This window comes from Chinchilla lanigera, unplaced genomic scaffold (assembly GCF_000276665.1).
Source record: "Chinchilla lanigera isolate Chin_1 unplaced genomic scaffold, ChiLan1.0 scaffold00069, whole genome shotgun sequence".
NCBI lineage: Eukaryota > Metazoa > Chordata > Mammalia > Rodentia > Chinchillidae > Chinchilla > Chinchilla lanigera.
Genome location: NW_004955470.1, coordinates 10,963,275 through 10,986,054, shown reverse-complemented (window position 1 = coordinate 10,986,054; position 22,780 = coordinate 10,963,275). Strand labels below are relative to the sequence as shown.

At 54.8% G+C, this 22,780-nt stretch overlaps 1 protein-coding gene across 2 annotated transcripts in view; it reads left to right on the top strand.

Annotated features, from left to right (window-relative positions):
* St6gal2 (ST6 beta-galactosamide alpha-2,6-sialyltranferase 2) overlaps window positions 1-22,780 on the top strand; it is a gene marked incomplete in the record, with an annotated part of 57,600 nt that overhangs the window by 7,618 nt on the left and 27,202 nt on the right. The window contains 1 exon segment of one of the 2 annotated variants that reach the window (XM_013522840.1): window positions 22,523-22,780. In XM_013522840.1, coding sequence (XP_013378294.1) covers window positions 22,578-22,780 — 203 coding nt within the window. 2 annotated transcript variants of the gene reach the window in all.

Sequence of the window (22,780 nt, the reverse complement as noted above, 5' to 3'; positions counted from 1 at the left end):
CTCGCTGTGGAGACTCAACCCCGGCCTGGCTGATACCCTCAGAGCTCAGTGTTGCCATCTGCTGAAAGCTGGAGGTCAGTGTTCCTTTCCACCGACAGCAACTACAAGATCACAAATAATTTTTAAAAATTGCTCCAAAATCTAGCATATTGTGCTTTAAATCTTGAAGACGTACTTTAATAACCTGAGAAAAGCACATTATCAGAACGCATTTTGCTTTCCTAAGGGAATGTAATGTTATTGAGCCGCCTGAGTCATTTGCTGCTGCAGGTGGACCCTGCGGATGAGAAGCTCTCAGAGCCTTTTCACGACACAGTCGGGCTTGCTTGGAGGTGTAGAGGAACCAGCTCACGGAAGAGCTCAGCGTGGCATGGAGGATTAGAGTCAAACGGATTTCCCTGGCATTTCAGTAAAGTACATTGCCACTTGGAAATAAACAAAAGTCTACAGAGGGCCATAACCCTGTCAGCTACCTGGCTGGAGTGTCCCAACAGCTCAGCGAGACGTTTCCACACCCCTGCAGACTCAGGTTCAACAGAACACAAGGAAAGGTTAAAGGAAACGTCAGAGCTTGGTAGGAAGGAAGAGGATGAGAACTGGGATGTGCTGACCTGAGGGAGGAATAGGGAGATTGCTCCATAGAGATCAGCTGTGCTTGGGTGATGGTGGATAAATTCAGGGTTCCCCGAAGCCCCAGAGCTGGCGTCCCTCTGCAGCCAGATGCGAAGGGTGGCATGTGGTGCGGAGCAGCCCGCCTGGTGCCTGCACTGGTGCACAGGGCTCCGCTTTGGTCCCCGGCAGCCCCCGCGCCTGTCTCCTGCAGCACACCTGGGTGGACGCCGTTCACTGGTGGGAAGTGAGCCGCTGCGCCCCTGTCCTGAGTGTCTTCGCAGACCGAGATGGGGGCATTTAGTTTCTGGAGGGCAGTGTGTTTCCCGGGCTTTCGCCTGCAGCGTTTATCATTTCCTCTAAGGAAAACCCTGAACGGAAGTCCTCCTAGTTTGTACCAAAAGGAGTGTTTTATACCAGGAATCCCTTTTACGCTGGTCTACATCCGGACTTCTCAAGAGTTTTGTCTGTTTGTGTGACTTGCGCATGCTTCAGGGGCGCAGTGTACCCGTCTGGCACCTGTGTGTCATGATCAAAGCAGGTAGTTGGCGTGTCCGTCTCCTACACCTGCGTCGTTTCCCGCCCAGGTGGCAGAGTCCTGAGCTCCTCTGGGACCTGCCCTCCTCCAGAGACGTCCCCGCCTCCCTGTCACACGCAGGCCACTCTGTCATCTTCAGAGCATCCTGTGCTTCTCGATGAGGCTGCAGCCGTGACCCCCACTGTCCCGCTCGCTCGGCCACTGTCAGGCTCCTCTGACAGACAGTAGCTGTGAGCCTTCCTACTTCCCGTTCCCTCCCTCCAGCCCTCACCAGTTCCCGTTCTCTTCTCCAGCAAACTTTCCCTGGCGCACAGAGACACAGACGCACACAGACACACAGACGCACACACACACACAGACGCACACAGACACACTCAGACACACAGACACACACAGACACACAGAGATACACATGCAGACACATGCGCAGACACACACACATACACACACACACAGATACAGACACAGACACACAGACACCTAGATACACACAGAGAGACAGACACACACAGACACACACAGATACACAGACACACATAGATACAGACACACAGACACAAACACACAGACACACAGACGCACCTACACACAGACGCATGCACACACGCAGACGCACGTGGGCATGCGCACACCCTTCCCAGTGCCCCCGTCCTTGCTCTCTGCCTTGTCCTTTTCCCCTCCCCTGCCTCCCGAAGCCCCCTGCCAGGTGCCGTGTGAGTGTCGGCTGATGGTGGACCTGAGGGCTCCGTGAACCCTGCGGTGACCCCATCCACGCCCTGCACAGAAAGGCGAGCGGGCGGCAGGTCTCCCCGTCCTCAGCGGCGTCGCTGTGACTCTGCTGGCAGATTCCTGCGCCCGCCTGCACGTGGGCATCTGAGGACCCAGGCGCAGCCGGGCTCTCTGTCCTTCCTCTCTGAAGTGACCAGAGAGAGGCAGCTGGTCACTTAGAGAAGCCGTTCACCAGCAACGGCAGGAAGTCAGCATTAAGCCATTCAGCTTCTAATTTGTGCGACACTTGTGAGTCTCACGGAGAAAACCTGAATTCACGCTTCATTTTACAGTTAGTACAGGTGGTCTGAGCGCTCCGTTCCTCCCTTCACCACAGCGCCCAGCGTGGACAGGCACGTGTAATCGGTACATAATCCGTGTATGAGTGGGGTAGGATCTGTCTGCGGAGAACTCACAAAAGCGCATTGTCTCGGATTCGTAAACGCTGTATGGAAGCCTATCAATTAGGATCGTACGGTACAGGCACCTGGTGAGGTCATAAGGCAGCTTCGGCGGAAACAGGCTCGGTGTGCTGTTTTGTTTTTGGGCTGTGGTTTTCCAGCCTGCCCACGTGTCGTCTGTGAATGGCTCTTAGAATTTGGAAAAGCTCTGCTAGACAGAACAAGAGCCCGGTGTCCTGCAGAGCGACACACGTGGGGCCCTGCCTGGTCCAGCAGCTGCAGGTGGGAAGGGGCCCTGACCCCCCTGCCTGGGCTCCTGCGGGAGCCACGGGCTGGGGACACACGGCCAGCACGCACTCGGGCCCTGGGGCTCAGGGGCTCTGAGGACGCTCAGCGTCTCCTCGCTCTTGTCCCGGAGGTCGGGCTCTGGAGGGCACAGACTTGGCCCCAAACCCGCAGAGCTCTGCACTGCGCATTTCTCTCCTCCAGGCTTGGCTTTCTGTCTCTCTCTCTCTTTTTTTTTTTGAAATTTTACCTTCTTCCTAAAGCACAAGTCAGGGCCAAGGACAAAGCGGGAGCACGCTGGTTACGAAGGGCTCTCCCCTCACTCTGCATCCAGGCCAGGGTGGAAGTTGAAACGCTATCAGCAGCTGAAGTTAGGAACACCGGATGCCGCACGGCAGGACTTCTTCGAAAGCACAGCAGGCGGAGTTTGAAGCAGGTTGGGCAGAGGAGCCATCCCCTGTGCATTAGATGCTGGGGTGGCCTGGGTGTCCAGAGAGAAGAGCCAGAGTGGACCGCGTGCCATGGAGGTCATTTCCAGCCGTGCCCGCAGTCGCCTGCAAGGATTCCAGCAACTGTGTATGCTGACCTTCCGCAGTGGCCCGTGCATGGCACAGGCGGGGCCGGCTGGTGACCCCACGCTGCCGAGCTGTGCCTGGTCTCACGGCACAGTGTACACTTGCTGGCCCGGACTCAGCACCAGTTGGGGACCCTCTGTGTGAGGCCCCCCAGCTTGCTGGATGTGCTATTCCGAATACACATAAAAACGTCAAAGATCTGTGGAACTGACCTCGTGTTTTTAATGATCTTAGCTGTTTTGTCTGACCACAAAGCTCAGCTGGCTCTTACCAGGCCTGGCCCTGCCCACTGGCTTCTCTGCCCTTTGGCTGTTACCATTCGCAAGGTTTGTGATAAGGCCACTCAGAATGTGCATGCCACGTGGGCGGCCTCGCCCTCCCGGAGCCCCAGGGCACGTGTGCCCCACAGGAAACCTGACTACTGGGGTAGTTTCCAAAAGACCCCAGCTCTGGGGCGAACTTGGTCTGGACACAGCTGGTGTTTTATTTATTGAATTTTTCCCAACTGCTTTAGACTCCATGAAAAGGTTGTCTCAGGCAGCAAAAGTAAACACAACTTTGTGGCTTTGTAGATGACTGGTAATAAACAACGTGGCTGTGACAGGAAGGCCTGGATTTGCTTGTGGAAACCTGCGGCTGTCGAGGCGGTGAGGAAAGCCTACGTCTCAGGCTCCTTCGCGGTCGCTGTGCCAGCAGCGCCCCGACAGTGCCTTCTGTCTTTCTGGAAGAAGGGAGCGTCCTGCTGGCTGCACACGGTCTGCTCCATCTCCCGCTCTGCTGAGGGCCAGGTGGGAAGTTCAGAGCAGGGCTGTCCTGCAGCCGCAGTGTGGCCTCGCTGGGCCCCGCCGTGCCCGGCAGAGGGAAGTGGGTGGTCCCATGTACCCTGCAGCCCTTGCTCTCGCTCTCGCTGGGAAGAGGAAGTCAGCCCTCAGGACTGAACATCAGAGTATCAGTGTGGCAGAGGCAAGGTGTGCCAGCCCGGGCAGCTCTGTGCCCTCGTGTGGGCTGCACCTGTTTGGAAGGCACCCACCCTGGCCCAGGGAGAGGTCTGTGGGGACCCTGGCACCCTTGCTGGCCTCACGTTGTGTCCAGGGTCCAGGCACTGTGCATGTTCTGCTTGCTACCCCCAAGCCCCTTCAACTCGGTGTGCTTCGGAGCTCCTAAGATTTGGAGGCCTGGCTAGCCCTCCCCTTCTCTCCTCTGGGCCAGGAAACCCCTTCCTTAGATTTCCGATGAGTATAGGAAGCTTCTGTTTCCAGTAGAGATGAGTCTGCTACGGTGTTGCAGAGTTACAATGTAATGGCTGTGTGCCTGATACTCTCTCTTACTGCTGAGCTACTGCAGAGTCCCAGTGGCCCTCCTTTAATGAATTACAAATTTAATAAGTGTTTGGTTTCTTTTAAATATTGCACTCCCAGATTCCTGCTGTCCAGCCACCGTGAACACGTTTCAGGCGGGGAGCAGAAAAGGCACGCGCAGAGGTCAGAGGACAGACCCGGGCTGGCTAACTGCACTGTCTGGGAGGCACCCCCACCCGGACTGCTCGGGGCTCCATTAGCATTTTGACACTGGGTTCTCCCCTTGGCCCTCTTCGATCTCCAGTCTCCAGGCTTCGGCTCTGCGGCTTTCCAACTCCGCAGCGGGGACTGGAGCTGGAGCCGCCACCCTGTGGAGGAGAGGCTTCCGGGCAGGCGTCTCTGCTCAGGGACTTGTACACAGATATTTGGCTTATTACGGCCGGTTCTAAAAATTTATGGCCTGTGAAAAGTTTATTTTCAGTGTAACTGAGGTCAGAAACGGACACTTACTCTGAAACCCACGTGTCACTGATTTGCAGTCTGGAAGCACCGTGTAAACTGTGGAGGGAAGCCCGGGGGTCAGGGCTCCCGCAGGGGCCTTGGGAGGGAGAGGTGGCTCTGCAGAGCACACAGCCCCAGTCCCAGGGCTCCGCCGCAGGGACTCGCCGTGCGTCGCTCTTGTTCTCTTCCTTCTTCACCTTCTTCTCCTGCACCTTCGTGTTCTTTCACCCTAATTCTTCTATTCTCCTCCTCTTCCTTCCCTTCTCTTCACCCCCCCTTCCCGTTCTTCCTCCTCTTCCTTCTCTTCCCCTTCCTCTTCTTCCTTTTCCTCATCATCTTTTTCTAATTCTTCTTGTTGTCTATTTTGCCTTCTATTTTTCTTTTAAGGAAGCACACACTCACAAATTAACCATACTGTAGGCTTTGAATTCTACAAAAGTTAAGCAAATGATCTGGTTCTTCGCGACGCCTGGGTCTTTCAGGGGCTGGAGGGCCGCCTCATCCCTGGCGCACAGCAGGTCATGGCGGAGGTGGACTCTTCCTTCAGGGCTCTTGCTTTAGCAGCCTGGGGAAGCCACATGCATCTGTGTCGCTCTGCTGTGTCGTGCCTTCCCTCCGCTTGCAGAATGCCTGCGCCTTGAAGGGGCTCCTGGGTGTTGTAACTTACAACCCGGGCAGTGGTTCTGAGGAGCAGCAGAGGGAAGAGCAGGAAATGTCTGGGGGTAGAAGTTCCCTGACCGAGGGCACCCTGCACTCAAGCAGTTTCCATCTCTGTCCCCGGGCCGTGTGGCGCTGCTTTGCTGTCCCACAGAACCTTTGAATGTAGTTCTGAGCTTGACTTCTCTGTTTTTGTCTTGTGTGGAGTCAGTGCAAGCACGAGGGCATGCGACCGGGTTTAGGGACGAGGTTACTCCGCTCTTCCTGCATGGCTGACACGTGTGCTTCCTTCTCTCGGTCAGGGGAAGCCCACGCGGGGACCGACTTCGTGGTACACACCCGCCCCTACCCTGGCCTTCCCCTTGGCTGAGCCACAGGTGGGGCGGCGGGGGCTGTGGTCTGCGGTGGTTTTCTGAGCACAGTTGTTTTCTCAGGGCTCTTGCAGAAAGTGTGGCCACACACGCACACAGTGACCTGTAAGCGGGGTGGCCCGAGCACCCTCCTGTGGGTCACGTGACTAAGGGCCTAGGGTGTAGACATTTGTGCTGCATGTGGCGCACACACACCTGCTCACACATGCATGTCCTCCCATCCAGCTCCACACCCAAAGCGCCAGGGCTGTGACTCTGTCAGCTTCGCACCCGTTGGAGCCACAGATCCTGTCATGAAGCTGAGGCAGGAGACACCTGCCGCAGTCTGTTCTCCCGTGCTCCCTGTCCACCACGCAGCACCATGCTGGTGTGGAGAAGGCTTTCCTGGAGTTAATTCCTGTCCTCCTGCTGCGGAGCGCTTCGTCAAGACGGCTGGCCACGTCGTCGTCATGCAGACAGCTAATGCAGGTGCAAGTCAGAGTCATTAAATGTCACCTCTAGAACAGAGCAGGCTGCAGCAGAGATTTTATAAGTCACAAATATGTTTTATTATCTCTTTTGAAATGAGTCAGTGTCTGAACAATCGAATAAGCAGGTAAAATGTGCCTCCCAGGCTTTGAAGAACAAAGCCACTTTCTGAGATGACAGTGCTGGGTGCCAGCCCCACATCCCAAACTGCAGGCAGCTTGTTGTCCTACGCCGTGCCTCAGTTTCCCTGTCTGAAGAGAGAGTCGGACGTGTGAAGGGGATTCTGAAAATTGTCATGTCCTGGCGTTACGCCTTCCCCCTGAGAGGGAGCTCAAACAAAACGAAGCCATGCAAGTAGATGTGTGCAGCAAGGCTGCGAAGGGGAGTCTCGGGCCGTGAACTTGCTGTGTTATTTCCACCTTGCTGGGGGAGTGCTCGCCGTGCATGAGGGCTGTACGGCTTCCTGTCCTCCCAGACAAGGTTTGGCCAGAGGAGCCCTGCACCCGGTGTGGATGCGCGCTGTGTGGCAGCCACGTTCACCCGCATGAACTCCAAGCTCAGGCTCGCTGCATGTGCTTCAGGGGTCCACGTCAATAAAGCTCTGTAGGTAGGCGGAAGGGCCTGGAATTAATAATCCTCCGCAGCTGGAGTCTTCCTGACAGGGTGAGGCAGTGTGGCATGCTGGCGCTGGCTCACCGGTTTTCAGGAGCTTTATGATCCAGTTATTAAATGTGATTAACAGCAAAGGTAGTAAATTTTCGGCACCCATCATTAATGATTTCCTTTCACTTTGCTGTGACTCTGCTCCAGGGTGGTTTATGTGCAGTGTGTCCATGTGGTGTACACCGCGTACATCGGCGAGCTTGTGTCCATCTCTTCCCAACTCCTCCCAGTGACATCACACTGGGGGCTTGAAACTGGCAGTGATGGGGATGTTCACCCTGCAGCATGGGCAGAGGCTGGCATGCAGGCCCCTCCACACTCCCCCTCCTGGGGGACACTTGCACACCATTGATCACCAGGCTACAGAGCAGGCAGCACGCATGGTAGGGAAGGTCCTTCTGGAGGGTTTAGTCCAAGACATGACTGCTGTGGGCTATCACTGAACCCCTCAGAGAACATGAAAGAAAGGAGGAGGGACATCCTTGGAGCCTCGTGGCTGGCAGCGCTTGAATTGCCTTTTGTCCAAAGCCCAGTTGAGCTCCTCCTACAGGTAGGCAAACTGTGATGCAACTCCAGCCTCCAGTTGATGAAACTGATCTGTGGTTTAATAAGTTGCCCAAGATGATGCATCAACCCATGGAAAACCAAAGGCCTCTGTTGTAAACGCGTTAGAGGCCAGGTACTTGTGTCTCAAGTGCTTATCACTTTTGCCTTGTCTAATGCAAAGCTGAATGCATTAGGATTGTTTTTTTGGTCATGCTGGGTGTTGAACCCAAGGCCTGGCCCGTGCTAGGTGAGCACTCTCCACCGAACTGTGCCCCAGCCCCGAGATGTGAGTGCCTGCTGCAAGGAGAGCAGTGTTAAATGCTGTGGTAAAGTCTTTGCAAGTATGATTAACAGGACGTCCATTCTTTCACCCGTTTATTTCTGTACCTTGGAGACTGAAAGTAAGATGCGCCAACCACTGGCCGTTCGAAGGCTCTGTCTGGGGAGGAGTAGTCAGGTGTGAAGTGCGGAGCCAGGAGAGCTCAGGCCAGGAGCAAGGAAGGTGGCAGAAGGCCTCTTGAGAAACAGCCTCTGCAGGAGCCTCGTGTGTGCTTGGCGGGACGTGGTCTGCAGGTGCGGAGGGCTGCAGGACAGGTGTGCGTGGGCCTCAGCGCAGTCAGACAGGCATCAGTGGGTAGTTGGAGGATCCCAACCCGTGTGTTCAGTGCTGTTCTGCAGGACATGTGCCCCTCTGGGACGCAGTGCCCATGTCTTCAGCTTCTGGCTTCCTCCTGGCCAGCCATAGCCCTGCCTGGACACCTGTGGCAGGAGGGGCGGCTCGCTTCCAAGAGCCCTCACAGCCAGGCCCCGACGGTGCAGCTCAGTTATCTGGGGTAGGACCCTGCAAGGCACCCTTCAGCATGTGGCTTAGAGACTCCCAGGAGCGGCAGGGTTTGCAGGATCCTACCTACGCTGAGTGTAATGGACACAAAACCCGGCACCCACAGTGCAGAGGAGAGCTTTGTCTCAGCTCACTGCCTCAGGGAATTCCAGGGCAGGAGCACCATGACAGAGGGGCATGGGGTAGAGGTGGGACTCAGCTCCTGGGGGCTGGAAGCAGCACAGGCGGCAGCGCCAGAGAGGACGGCCAGGGAGCAGACACCAAGCCCAAGGCCTCACCCCACAGCCAAGCAGCAGCCTGCTTTACTGATCTGCAGGGCATTGCTTATCCACGAAGGCGCCCAACTGGGATTCACGGTCACACGGGACACTGTTCCATGGCTTCAGGGCTATCCTGTCCGGTACCAGGCAGGGACACATGCTGATAACACCCCCAGCCCTCCCTGCCCTCCCGGAGGCTGTGTGCCCTGCACAAGGGCCCTCGAAGAGCTTGGCGTGGTTCTTCTCCGCACTGGACAGGGCCAGGCAAATTCAGCAGTGGGGGACACTATGGTGTGTCCCCGTGTGCTCTCCGTGGTGCTCAGAGCCCCACAGTGGTGAAGGTGCCAGGACCAGCCTCATGGACATTGTCCTTCAGATCATGGGGATCCACACATCCCCAAATATTCTTAACTCCTTGGAATGACTCCAAAGACTTCATGGGGCAGTGATTCACGAGTCCTGCTTCTTCTCAACTGCTTCAACTTCCTGTTTAGCTGTGGAGCTTTGAACTTCGGTCACACACTACATACTGACACGCTGGCCACCAGTAGAGGACACAGGACAGTGGCTTCATGAGGTCAGTCATCTGGTGACAGCATAGCGACCTTGGTTGGTGAGAGCGCCCTCTGTGAGGTTTGCACAGCCCTGAACTTGATGCATCTCTCAGAGAACACACCCGTCGCTGAGCGCTGCGTGAGTGTATTCCAGAAATGAAACACGTGACCCGATCCAGCCAGTACCAGGATGCCAGGGAGCTCCCTGCAGGTGGAGCAGGGCTCTGTTGGTTTTAAGAGTCTCCGGGCCAGCGAACAAGGTGACGCGTGTGTGTCGGAAACCCGCGTCTCCATTCTGCGTCTACCTCGCTGGCCTGGTGACCACGGTTCACTCCCCTCATCTCTCCAGACCTCGGCTCCTCACCTGTGAGGGGAGAAAGTCGGAGTTCTCGGCCCACTGGACATACAACAAGAGCCTCTGGGAAGAAAACCTCGCTGCCTAAGGCCGAGGAGGCGTTCCCAGTGTGAGCAGTGACTGCTGAATCTGCTCCGTGTTCGTGTAGTTTAAGGAAGAACAGAAGCTACTTCCCCTGTCCAGCCCTAGGGTTTCAAGTAGCTCAGAGCCTCGGTTTCTCTAGCAGTCATCCCCTTTTATCGGCTGCACTGCCCTGACTCTGCCTTCTCTGTGTAGACAGCACCCTCCTGTCCCCGGCCTCAGTTTGGTGCCTGGGCCTCCAACCGTAGCAAGACAAAATCACATTCACCGAAGCCCATGCTGCTCCATTGTTTTTGTTTAGGGCTGATTCTGTGTAGCAGGATTGGGACTAAAACTTATACTCCAGCGAGAAAGGTAGCAAGCCAGAGGTGGCTTTTGGAAGCGCGTAGAGTGGTATGCACTCACAGAGGCCGTGCGTGGGTTAACTTGAACCTCGCATTCTGAGAGCTGGAATGCTTCTGGGCTGTGGTTTTTTTCCCCTCTGAAATCAAAGTAATAACCCTGCACTATTCAGAAATGAATTCCAGAGATAGATTTTCATCCAACTCATCTGACACTTGAAATAAATTTTAGGCTGATGAATTCAGTGTTTCTGTGCTAGGCATCAGAAACATCTTCCTTTTACAAAAGGCAACCCAGGGAGTGTGTGTTTGTGCTGTAGTTAATGCTGTGTAAGGCGGTGCAATATAGCTGCTGCAAACATTTGTAGAGCGAAGCAAGAAAGGCTTTATTTAAATCTTGCCAAGAGCAGAAATAAAATGAGCAAAGGCACACTAGAGTGAGAGCAACAGAAAGATTGGTGTCATACAATAAAAACCATGGTATGGCGGCATTAGCATTTCCTTGAGCTGTGTGTCACTCGCAAAATGATTGCTGCCAACTCACATCTGAGTGTGTGGCTTACAAGAGACGTTTGTTTTAGTGAACAAGTGTTGGGCAAGTGGCTTTTTTTGTGCTGGGAAGCATCATTTATCAGCACATCAGCACAGTAGATGCAGATACCTAATTATAATACCTTTGCATATTTTCACGAGAGTGTAAAATACATGAATAGCTGCTTCAGTTAGTTATAAAATATTCTCAGCTGATGTGAACATCATGAAGACCAGCTATTTCTACTAAATTATGGGATCACAGAAGATAAGAGTGTTACACTGTCTGCTTAATCCCTGTCATCTAGCACAATAGCTGAACATCTAACATGTTTTGTGTGTGTGTGTTTGTCTGTGCACTTGCAAGCTGAGTAACTCTTATTCAAAATGCCTGGAGCCAGAAGTCTTACAGGTTTTTAGATTGTCCTGGATTTTGTAATATTTTTGTATACTGTCGTGGCTTGTATCTAGATGTCCCCCCAAAGCCTCATGCACTCACAGGTAGGGCTTTTTGGAGCTGGCTGGATCTAGGGTGTGTAGATGTAGATCTAGGGTGTGTGAGCATGGATTAAGGGTGTGCTGACAGTTAGTCCTCTGATTGGCTTAGCACAGTTCTGGGTGTGGATAATGGGAAGGCCCCCCAGTGTGAGTGGCACCATCCAGTAGGCTTGAGGCCTGGGTGGGATAAAAGCCCAGGAGGCTTGTTGCTTGCTGCCTCAGGCCTGCCCTGCCGTGGACTGTTTCTCCTCTGCCATGCTGCCCTGCCTGGGAGCCAGCCGACTACAGACTGAAATCCCTACAGATTGTGAGCTAAATAAAACTTTCCTCCTTTAACTTGTGGGTTTGGGTGCTGTGTCCCCGCAAGGAGAAAGTAACTAAGACAGTGGGTAACAAGTAGAAAGTACAGTGAGACAGAGGCACGAGACCTGGTATCGGGCACAGATTTCCAGCAGGAACCGTGCCCCTGGATCCTGCTGCAGAGTGGCGTGAGATCTGTGCACATTCAGTCCCCAAACTGTGTGGGGCTCTTGTTGTCCTCCCGGACACGCTCCGGCAGGTGGGGTCAGAAGGGTCTGAGCATTCTTCAGAGAGCCTGCCAGGGTCAGACTCTTCTGGTCCAGCCTCAGTCTCCTTCCTCAGCCCCCAGGGAAGAGGAAACTGCCCAGCAGGTGTCCTGCCCAAGCCTTGCCCTCCTGTCCTCCTTGAAATGCACTTCTGAGCCTAAAACCCACAATTACCAAGAGCCTCTGGCTCCGTTGTGCCCGGACCCCTGTGGGCGGGAAGTCTCCTTATGCATGCAGGAGGATCACGGAGTAAAAGCTGCTGCATGGGAAAATCAGCAAAGACTGAGTGAGACAACAAGGTCTGTATAGGCAGCCTCTGTCTTCCCTGCCTTTGTCAGCCGGAGAGGCAGAAGTTAGGCAGTCCTCCCTCAGGATCTGCAGAGGACAGTCCCACGACCCCTCGGATACCAAGCTCCCAGGATGCCCAAACCCTAGTGTGAAAGGATGGTCTGCAGAGACCCTGCACGAATCTCCGGGTCCCTCCTTCATCTCCAGGTGGCTCACGGTACCGCAGGCGCTGTAAGTGCTGGGTGGATGCCTGCTGTCCATACTGGTCAGGGAATAATAAGAAAAAATCTGACCATGCTCTTTACAAATGTGATTTTTCCCCAAAGACTGTTGATCTGCAGTTGATTTGCGGTTGGGATGCTGAACCCTGAACACAGAGGGGCCTGTGTGCCCAGATTGGCAGTGTAGACCCAGAATCCAGTACAAGAGCATCTGAGTGAAGCAGTGGGTGGGTGTGTAAGGAATGCTCAGGTCAGGCCCACACTGTATATGCTTGTGTGTATGAACACGCACACATGCACACACACACACACACCTCTATACTGCTGACAACATGGGAACGTGACTCTGAGATGGCCTATGACCACAACAGCCTGGTCCTCAGGGTTTGTTGTGGCTTGTATCTAGATGTCCCCAAAGCCTCATGTGATCATACATGGGCTTTCTCAGAGGTGGCTGGATCTAGGGTATGTGACACTGGAATGGGTTCATAGTGCTATGGTAGGATCAAGGACACTAGGATTAAGAGTGTGAGTCTGCCCACTCTGAGTAGCCCGGATAAGATATATAGAAAGAGCTGTGGCCATGCCTTGTTGCTTTGCCACCTTCTGCCCACTGTGAACTGCTTCTCCTCTGTGATGCCCCTCTGCCATGCCACCCTGCCTCAGAGCCAGCTGATTTGTGGACTGAAACCTCTACAAACCATGAACTAAATAAACTTTTCTCCCTTAACTTGTGGGTGTTGGGTATTTCATCACAGCAACAAGGAGAGTAACTAAGATAGAGTTAAAAACTCGGAGATTGCTGTATCCGCTGGCAACTTTTAGGCTTTTGCTCACAAAAGCCAAAGCTAGTCCTGGAGAGAACACGCCTGACCTCCGTCCAGGCGGCTCCCGGCCTGTGTGGCCTTCCTAAGTGTCACGAGAAGCCTGTGACCCAATGCTGCCCACTGGGCCTGAGGACAGCGCCACAGACCCAGGCCCCCCCATTCTGCCCTAGTGGGCTGGGGCCGAGCTGAGAGCCTGCAGGGGGAAATCTCCTGGGAGTCTCAGGTTTTAGGTTAAATATTCAAGTTGGCTTTGCATTTGGCTCTAAAATATGTGTGTATGTGCTTTGACATAAAAATTAACACATTCCTCTCTCCCCATGTCTTCTGTTAAAATCACCACCCCAGGATGACATGGCCAGCTTGCCATGTGGCTTCTGTGGCTCAGGATACCCACCGGTTTTAAGGAGTAGGGTGTTAGGTCCTTAACATCTTGGTGTTCTCTTTCAATAAAATTACAAATGTTCCGTCCTTAAAACCCAACCCATTAGTAGTGTCAATCCCCTGCCCAGGCTCAAGGGTCACCAGCCTGTGACTCACATTCACACCATTTGTGTATTTCAGGATCACCTTTTCACTTACACGTATTTCAGGAAACAGAAGACTGCCTAAGACTACTGTGACATGATTATTGAATCTGAGTACTGATCATTCCTCAAATTGCAGGAGCTGAATGAGTTGGTAGGACACCAAGGTTTCAAATGTTCTTACAGCCTACGAACCATTCTTTTCCTTGACAGTTTCCAACAACCCTGAAAGTAAGGAGCGTGGACATCACCACTGTCTCCCTTTGACTGCCTGCAGTATAAGGAGGCACGGTCCAAGCTCCATCTCATACTGACATGTGGGCTTTTAGGTAGCTGCACTGTGACTTCTGTTCCCAGTTGTAAAAATGCCCTTAACAACAATTTCCAGGTCACAGGACTTGAGGGAGACTCTGATAGCAGCTGCCCAGCATCTTAGTTAGGGCCATGAATGTCAGCCAAAGGGCAATTAGAGTGTGACACAGGGCACTGACAAAGCCAGGCCAAGGTCATGGGCTGGATGTGAGCAACAGATCGGATCAACAGCCCCACCTCTGTTTCTGCACCTGGGTCTAGACCTTGAACCAAGCCCTGGAGAGACAGGTGGCTCTAGAGAGATTACACCAAGGCAAACGCTTTTTGGGGGCTGCAACTCCTCCATGGAAGGATTAAAGGTGGAGCAAGGGCTGGAGACACCACACTTGGGATGTCCTTCAGCATGGAGACAGGGCACTGGACACTGTCCTTCAGAAGCTGCTTTCCACCCTGCTGTCCCCAGGAGTCAGGCACCAAGATGGTGCAGTCTCCACTCTGCACAGCTGTCCTCAGCACAGCAGGATGTCCAGTTACTTAATACTTACGCAGGTAACAATAGATTATATTCGCACTTACTATATTTATTTGCATTTTCTTTAAAATTTGTAATCAGTTTATCAAAAAGAGACGACACTCCCATGTTCACTGCAGTACCATCCACGGTAGCCAGCTGTCCACTGTTGGATGAACGGATGAAGAAAAGGTGGCAGATCGCAGTACTCTTCAGCCATAAAAAGAGCAAAATCCTGTCCTCGGCTGCAGAATGACTGGAACGAGAGGACATTATGCTGAGAAATCAGCCGGGCACAGAATGAAAAACTGTGTGTATTGTCCTTCCTAAGTGTGAGCTAACACGGTTGATCTCAGAGTAGGAGAGAGGAGTGCCATGGACCCTAGGAGTGGTGGAGGGGAGGCAGAGAGGCTGAACAGCAGCACCACCCGGTCCCTAGAGAGGAGGGCGGGTTGCCTGTTCTGTAGCTCAGAGCTGTGAGGACAGCAAACAGCGCCACCTGTGTTTTTGGAGGAGTGGATGAGAAGAGCTTGAAGGCTCCAAAGAGGGAAAGAACAGGGATGGGGATGCAAGGCCTCGATTCCATCTGTGCACCATGGATGCACAGGGTGAGACTGCCCTTACTCTACCCTGTAAGCATGAACAATGTTAACTGGAAAAATGAAATTTAGAAATACGGGTTATCCTAGAACAGTTCCTCGCTGCGGGGATTTTCCTCATGTTAGAGAAGAAGAGGCTGCAAGGTGCAGGTGACAGGGACAGCAGGTCTCAGGCAGGTGCCTCTGCGAGCCCAGGGCCCTTCCACACCCTCAAACCCAGTGCTGCACCGTGGCCCTCGTGACTGACAGTGTGGCCCCGCGAAGTTGCCACGTCAGGAGTGTGGTGTGACACGTCAGCGTTCTGCTTCACGTCTGTGAGCAGGAACTGTGCCCCGGGGGGCTTGGGCAGTAGACAGGAATAGAAACACAAGTCATGGCTTCTCTGTCTCATGTTCGTGAGTTCCTATAGCTTTCACTGCAAATGTTTTTAAAAAACTTGTCGTTGTTTAAAATCATGCAATAATACAAATGCGGGAAAGCAAAAAATATCAGGGACTTCATGTACCCAAATTTAATGGGTATTAATTTTTTATAGGTTTACATCAAATCCTAACAAAGGAAGCACTTAAGCCGTGATGCGCTCCCCCTGCTGCCCCTAATCCCCACCTCTCTCCTTCCGCCTCACCTGTGTGTGAGGCTCTGCCTCAGTGGCTCAGTTCTGTGTTTTGCAGCCTCCGTCTCCTGCCCCAGGATTATATCTGAGACTTTTTCATCGAGGTGGATCTAAGACATTCGTCTTTTCTTAAATGAAGCTCCTTGCACACAAACCTCATTCAAGTGGGAGCAAGGTCTGCCTAGCAGGGCCTCTGAAACCCTCCGCCCTTCCTCTCTGTTCTGGGATGAGGCCTTGTTATTTCAAGTGAGGAGAGATTTCCAGAATTTGAGTCTGTAGAGCCCTTTCTGGTCCGCCTGCACTGCTCAAGCATTAAACCCTGAATCTCCCCACGCTCAGTGAGTTTCCCAAAGGCAAAGGGCTGTGTGAGGAGGATCCACTTTCTCTGAAGCATTTGTGTGGAATTTCAGCAGCACACAGCCTGTGAGCCAGTAACACAGGGAGCCCAGAAGAAGCTTCCGCACGCTGAGTCCAGGCCAGGCTCGCAATCACCGACGTCCTGGGGACAGGTCCTCATGCGGGCAGGGTGTACTGAGTGCTTCTTGGCTTCACTGGCCCGTAGCGTTTATCTGAATGGGGCGCATCATTCCAGGTCATTTAGGAGGCAGGCTGCCTCGTGCAAACCACTGCACAGGACTGGAAGCCACGGGATAAAACCCATGCCCAAAGACATCCCACTCTCACATTTGTAGAATTTCAAAACCCGCCCTGAAATCGGACATCATGTAGCTGGCTGTGTCAGGCCAGGCACTGTGCGGGGTTGTCCCAGTCTAGCGTATCACACAGCCTCACCCCTTCACGGGCCCTCAGCCTGGACCAGAGCCTCCAGGCCTCCCCCATCACCCAGTGCCAGGCTGTCTGGCCAGGGGTCCTCTGGTCCAGCCAGCACCGCCTTTGCTGCTTACAGTGGCCGGGCCATCCCTGTCACCGTGGCTCCCAGTGCCGGGGCTGCTGTGGCTGGCAACCCCCCCGCGGCACCCTCATCCTCGCCATCACATGCCCACCCACCACGGCTCTCAGTGGTGCCCTGGGCCTTGCCAAGCTGGGGTTTGCTGCCAGCTCCGTTGCTCCTCCCGGAAAGGTGGCCCCTGTGGGCACCAGGCCTACTTGTCAGAGCCACCTGCTGGCCACCACGCTGCAGCGCCAGAGCCCACGGACACCGCTGGTGTCCGGGCTGGCCTTCCAGGTCTTGGGGCCAGGCCCATAGCTTCGTCTCTTCCTGACCATCAGACCCGGGTGCTTGCAGGGATTAAGCTCCAGCCAAGAGTGCAACAGCGTGGGTGCACAGTGTCGATATCTGAATGCTCACTGCTGTAACACTAACAGGCCGCCGTGTCCAAGCAGATGAATGCTGTTTCAGGAAGCCAGCGGACCCTGGCTCCCAGGCAGCTTGTGTTGGCTCTGCACAGCCAGCGACAGACGTCTGGAACCCGTTCCCCCTCCCCCGCCCCATGGCGCTGCCCGAGTGGCTCATACATGAGGATCTGCCTCCCAAGCATCGCCCATCCCTCTGGGCTCTTGAGGAAAACACTGTACTGGGGAAATGACCTGACCCAGAACCCGAGTGTGCCCCCATCTGTCCCCTGGACACGTTCTCACCCAGACAGCAAACAGAAATGGGATGTTAGTGCAGAGGGCGTGAAGGCCCCCCTTGGCCTGTCTAATGTGGGCAGCTGCCCAGGCACTTGGCATGGTAGCTGTGTTAGAGAGGAGAAACCATTACTAAGACTCTAAAACTGGCACTTGTAGAGCACCCAGCAATTTTTTTCTGACTTAGTGATATACTGAGGTCATTGGGACAGCATATTAGAAGGCAACCTATGGAAATTTAGCCAGATGACAGTCATGATATCAAATAGTTTCATGTAGATTACACTGAGATGAAGACTGAACACGAGACCATGCCAGAGTGAGTGTCTGCCAAATGGCAGCCTCTGATGGCTGCTGCTAGTCCACCCCACCGCTGCCCCAACGAGTACTGACACACAGTGATGCAGGCCTGGCCACCTGGGAGGCCAGACATCCTGCAGCCTGACCATCCCACAGCCAGACCATCCCGCAGCTTGACAGTGCAGCAGCCTGAGCGTGCAGCAGCCCAGCCACCCCACATCCCGGCCATTCTGAAGCCCGGTCACCCCACAGCCCGGTCACCCGGCAGCCCTGTACCCAGCAGCTTCTCGTACATCTGCCTGGAGACACCCAGACTCTACTGCAGGGCAGGAAGCACAGCAAGACACAGACGCCCTCATACCCAAAGGGAGCCCCTGTGCGCAACCCCACACCATATGTTTTCCCCATTTATTTTTTATTAATTCCAATCATTTATTTCATTTATTTTGAAGCACTGATTAGGAACCTCCCATGCCACCCCCCTTGTGTTGCTAGGGATAGAAGATGTGGTCCTTCCCTCAGGAAGGGGCCAGTGTGCTGAATTTTAAATAGCTGGTTGCCCTGGGACCCGAGCTTTAGACGTGTGCCTTTGCTGAGTGAGGTCACGTGGGTCTGTCGGCCCCAGCAGAGCCCTCCGGCCTCAGTGGATCAGGCTACATCCTCACACTTATCGGGAGTCAGCACCCAGGGCCCTGCTGGCCATGGGACCAGCCTGCCCAGGACAGAGACTCCACACAGCCTGCTCCCGGGACCCCGTGCTCAGCTGACCTTGTTCTGGACGCTGGCTTAAGAGCGGGCCAGAATGAGATGCAAAGAGGGGCTGGACTCCGCCTTCCACACACAGCAGGCTGGACACTTCCTCCCACATAAAAAATGAAGGGAAGGGGCGTTTGTACGAGGTTGGCAGGAGGCAGAATTCCAGCTGGGGGAGGGTTCTTCTTCCTGCAGACTGAGCGTCTCAGATCTGTGACAAGAGCTAATTTTAGAAAAATGATGCTTCAAAGAAAATGACTCCCGTGGCCTATTATGATACACGAGTGCCTCGCTAGAACTAACACAAACATTTTTATCATTTCAACATTAAAATATCAAGACTGAGGATTATGCAGGCAGCGTGCACACGCGTGCACGCACACATATACACACACACAGAAAAAACCCACAGGAGTTTCTCAGGCTCTCAGGAAACCTGGTTGGCTGGTGCTCGCGGCACGCACATCCATCAAAGTGTATTTAAAAGGAAAGTCTCTATTCAGGAAAACCGGTGGTGAAGCTCGTGGACTGCGGGCGTGAGGGGCACATCATGAAGGGGCACGGCCCAGACTGACCTCGCTTCGCCCGTGGAGGGAAGGAGACCCGGCCGCAGTAAACCTCGCTGCGCTGTGCTGTGTGGCAGCAGCAGCGCTCGCATTTCATAATTGCGTCTGACAACTGGTGATAAATTGTGCCCTCTGCGAAGTGTGGTTTCCTTCAGAACTGAAGAGAATTTCAGCACCCCGTGGCCTGAGGAGAAGACGAGGAATGCGGCCCCTTCCTTGGCTGGGGCCTCCGTGTCAAGCTCGGGGCACACTGCCTGCCGCAGCAGAGCCCTCCGAGTGCGTGCCCTCCAGCGCACGGCGGGGTGATTTTGCCTGCAGAAATAGAAGCATCCTGGATACTGGGCGACAGGGACAAGACGCGGCAGAAGAGCTGGGGAAGGAACGGTAGCGGCAGCAGACAGCATGCGAAGGGCATCGGCGCCTTCCCGCTGCCAGGCCAGAACTTTAGAATTGAAAGCCCAGTGCGTCTGGCGTGTGGATCGTCTCGCCCAACCTCTTCCCAGGGGAGCAATGGCACAAACTCGACAGCCTGGATCACTTCAACAACTATCCCAGACACGCTAGGAGTCTGGTCAGGGAGCACTTCCCATGGGCGCCTGGGGACAGGTGATTTGCCTGTCGGGCCTCTACCACCCCCGGTGCCATTTATATCACAGCAGCCGGGGGCAGCAAGTGTGGCGGGTGACTTTGCTTGAGTCATATCGTCATACCTCTAACGGACTGTATTAGGGAAAGGATGCTTTCTGTTGCCAGGCCACCCCTTCCTTCCTGTAGATGGTGTGGGCCTTCCCGGAAGAGGACAGGTATGCCGGGCTCCAGCACTGGGCAGGTCCCCGCCTCTCTGTCCTGGATTTGCTGCAGATCTGCTGGTGCTGGAGACCCATGCCCTCTGGAGGAGTTTCTGGAGTGTTCTGCTAGCACAGGATGTGCGGCTGCCTGGACATGAATCCGTGTGGCGAAATGTTCCCTGGCTCGTGAGAGGAAGGCTGCAGCTCTAGAAGCCCCAGCAGAGGCTTCCGGATGACGGAGCCCAAGCCTGGTCATGAGTGCAGGCGGGACCCACTGCTTTCTGTGATCACTGAGTCATATCCCGCTGCATTGTGCCTCACAAGGAGCCAGGATGGGAGCCGCACCCCTCTGCAGGGCTCAGGCGGTGCACAAGCCCCTCTGTCCGCCTCCTGAAGAACCAGCCATCCGGGACTCTGGGCCCAGGCTGTCCTTTTCTTTCTGCTGTCCCCAGCCAAGCTCTCATTACCCCTCCCCATCATAGCTACTACCTCTCCCAGAAGATCGAGCCGCCCTCTCCTCAGGAAACGAGGCACAGGCACACAGTGAGGACAGCATCTCGTCAGCAGCAGCCTTTAAGGATTCCTGAGCAGGTGCCCCTCTCAGCAGGTCCCCTCGGCTCCTTCCCAGCAGCTCAGTTTGGTTTCTGTTGTTTCACCTCTCTCCATTCTGCACACACTTCACCTTGTCTCTCGAATGCTGGAGGCATAAGCTCGCTTTCCTTCTCCAGGAGTACAGGAACCCAGGTGATGACAATTCCCAGCTCCAGCGGGCGGGCGTTCTTTAAATCTGTGGCTGCAGCCTGGTGCGGTACAGTGGTCCTTCCCAGTGCCTGAAAATCTCCGGGGATTTTCTGAGTGATAGACGGTGCCTGCTGTCCTAGAGCGGGGACTCATCTAGATCCACGGACAGCTTCCGGTTGGGTGCTGATCCCCAGAAAGACCATCCGAGTGAAATTCCAGGGTTGCTCCTTGGGCCAGCCTGGCCTCAAGGCAAGAGAGGTGGCCCAGAGACGGTGGGGTTCAGTCAGGTGACCACCAAGTGTTGCATTCCTGCCCACACAATGAAACACCAGTAAAACTCTGATGCCAGAGCTGAGCTAAGCCTCCTGGTTGGCAGCTTTGGTTGTGCCAGGAGGGGCATGTGCCCAGATCCCAAATGTCCCTTCCAGACCTCACCCATGTGCAACCTGTGCCACTTAGCATTGACTGTCCACCCAACTGCACTGACCTCACCTAGGGTTTAGCTCTGTTGTGCGGAATGTGTCCTCCGGAGGAGCAGCAGCTGGAGTGGTCAGGAGGGCTTAGCTCAGGGGCTGTCTGTGCCCCTGGCTCCTTCCTGTCAGTCTCTTTCCCCGCTCCCAGCTTCCCACGAGCTGCTTCCCGTGACCACACCTTCCACCATGTTTCTATCTTGGAGCTGACCTCTGAAACATACGCTGATAAAGCTCTCCTGCAAATTGGAATTCTGACAGTTGGGGATTTTGTCTCAGCAACAGGAAAGCCTATACCTACGCTTTATGACAAAAAGGTATTCCTAAGTATTACACTCCCCTAACTGCTGTTAGTCTTTCCAACCTCTGACCAAAGCTGAAGAGGTCCACAGGAACCTCCTAGACTGCGGGCGGCCTGGGGACCCCACAGGTGGTTGGCATCGGCAGCAAGGGTAGTCTTGGGGGTGACAGCACTGCCGGTGGATCTGGTGTCACAGTTACCTTCACTGGGGTGGAAACAGAAGAGCTGTTATTACGAGTGATTTTCCAACTTCTGTTAGATATCTTGAAACACTGGAACGTGCGTCTAGCCCTTCTTGCTGGCATCTCGGCTGAGCACCTGGCTCCTGTGTGGCCAGGTCAGGCAGGTGGTGTCCAGGCGTCCCCACCGCCTGGGCTCTGAACACTGGCACGCTCATCACTGAGTCCCAGTGAGACACCGCAGAGTGGCTGAGCGAGTACTTAGAACCTTGGACAGCTTTGGACACTGCTGGCGCATTCGGGCACAGAAGGAAATGCGAAGATACCAGACAGCGAGGACTTGGGGAGGGAGGACCCTTTACCACAGACAGCAGGAGGAGCCTAATTTAGGAAGTAGAACTTCAGCTGGTAGGAGGAGCAGATGGGCTATGAATTTAGAGTTAAAAGCGTGAGCCTAGAATCAAGCAGATGGGTTTGCATTTTCTGTGGCCTGCTATCTCCGAAGCTTTGAGTTAAACCTCTCTGAGCCTCGGTTTCCTCATCCGGAAGCTGGAACAGCAGTGGTCCCAACCTTACTAGATGCTGAAGAAACCAAAGGAGATAGCCCCAGACGTGTGTAAGGACAGGCGCACAGGAAGTGAGCCGCTGCCACTGCTTCTCCCAGCTCACTTCCTGCCGCTGGTGCCCCTGTGCTGGCTGCAGCGGTAGAAGGGTGACGTGTGAGGCACTGCTGAGGTCCACGGGCACACACTGGCATGACACACGCTGGAAAACACGGTCACCGGTGCGCTGTTGCATTCGGTGTCACCGGGGTCCCCTGGCGCTGGGGAGAGGCATCCTGAGTCAGACCTGGCTGTCACTCCCCAGAATAGATGCGCAGAGGCGCTCCTGGGGCACAGCCGGCCCAGACCCTCAGGAGGACGACTCAGGCGAGGTGCTTTGCCAGATGGGGCTCTGGGGATGCTCACGAGAGCGCTTGCCTGTCGGGTGGCCCCGTGGGTGGCTTGGGGGGCTCACCCGAGTCAGGAGCAGACCCTCAGGTCCCTGGGGCACCTGCTGGGGGTTCTTCTCTCGCGGGACTCCGCAGGGACGGGAGACCCTGGCTGGAGCAGTCCAGAGATGTCCGAGTGACCCGAATTCGGCCACCCCGCTTGCTTTGGCTTCTGCTACCCCTAAGCACCCCACGCTGGTGTCCACGCGGTGGCTAACCGCAGCTCTCGCCTGTCTTTCAGGTTCCTCGGCCTCCCGCTGCCGCCCCGGGCCCGGCGCTGACCCCAGGGCTCTGCCATGAAACCACACCTGAAGCAATGGAGGCAATGCATGCTCTTCGGGATATTTGCGTGGGGGCTCCTCTTCTTGGCGATCTTCATCTACTTCACCGACAGCAACCCCGCTGAGCCCGCGCCCAGCGCCCTGTCCTTCCCGGAGACTCGGAGGCTGCTGCCGGCGCAGGGCAGGCAGCGCGCCATCATGGGCGCCGTGGGGGGCGC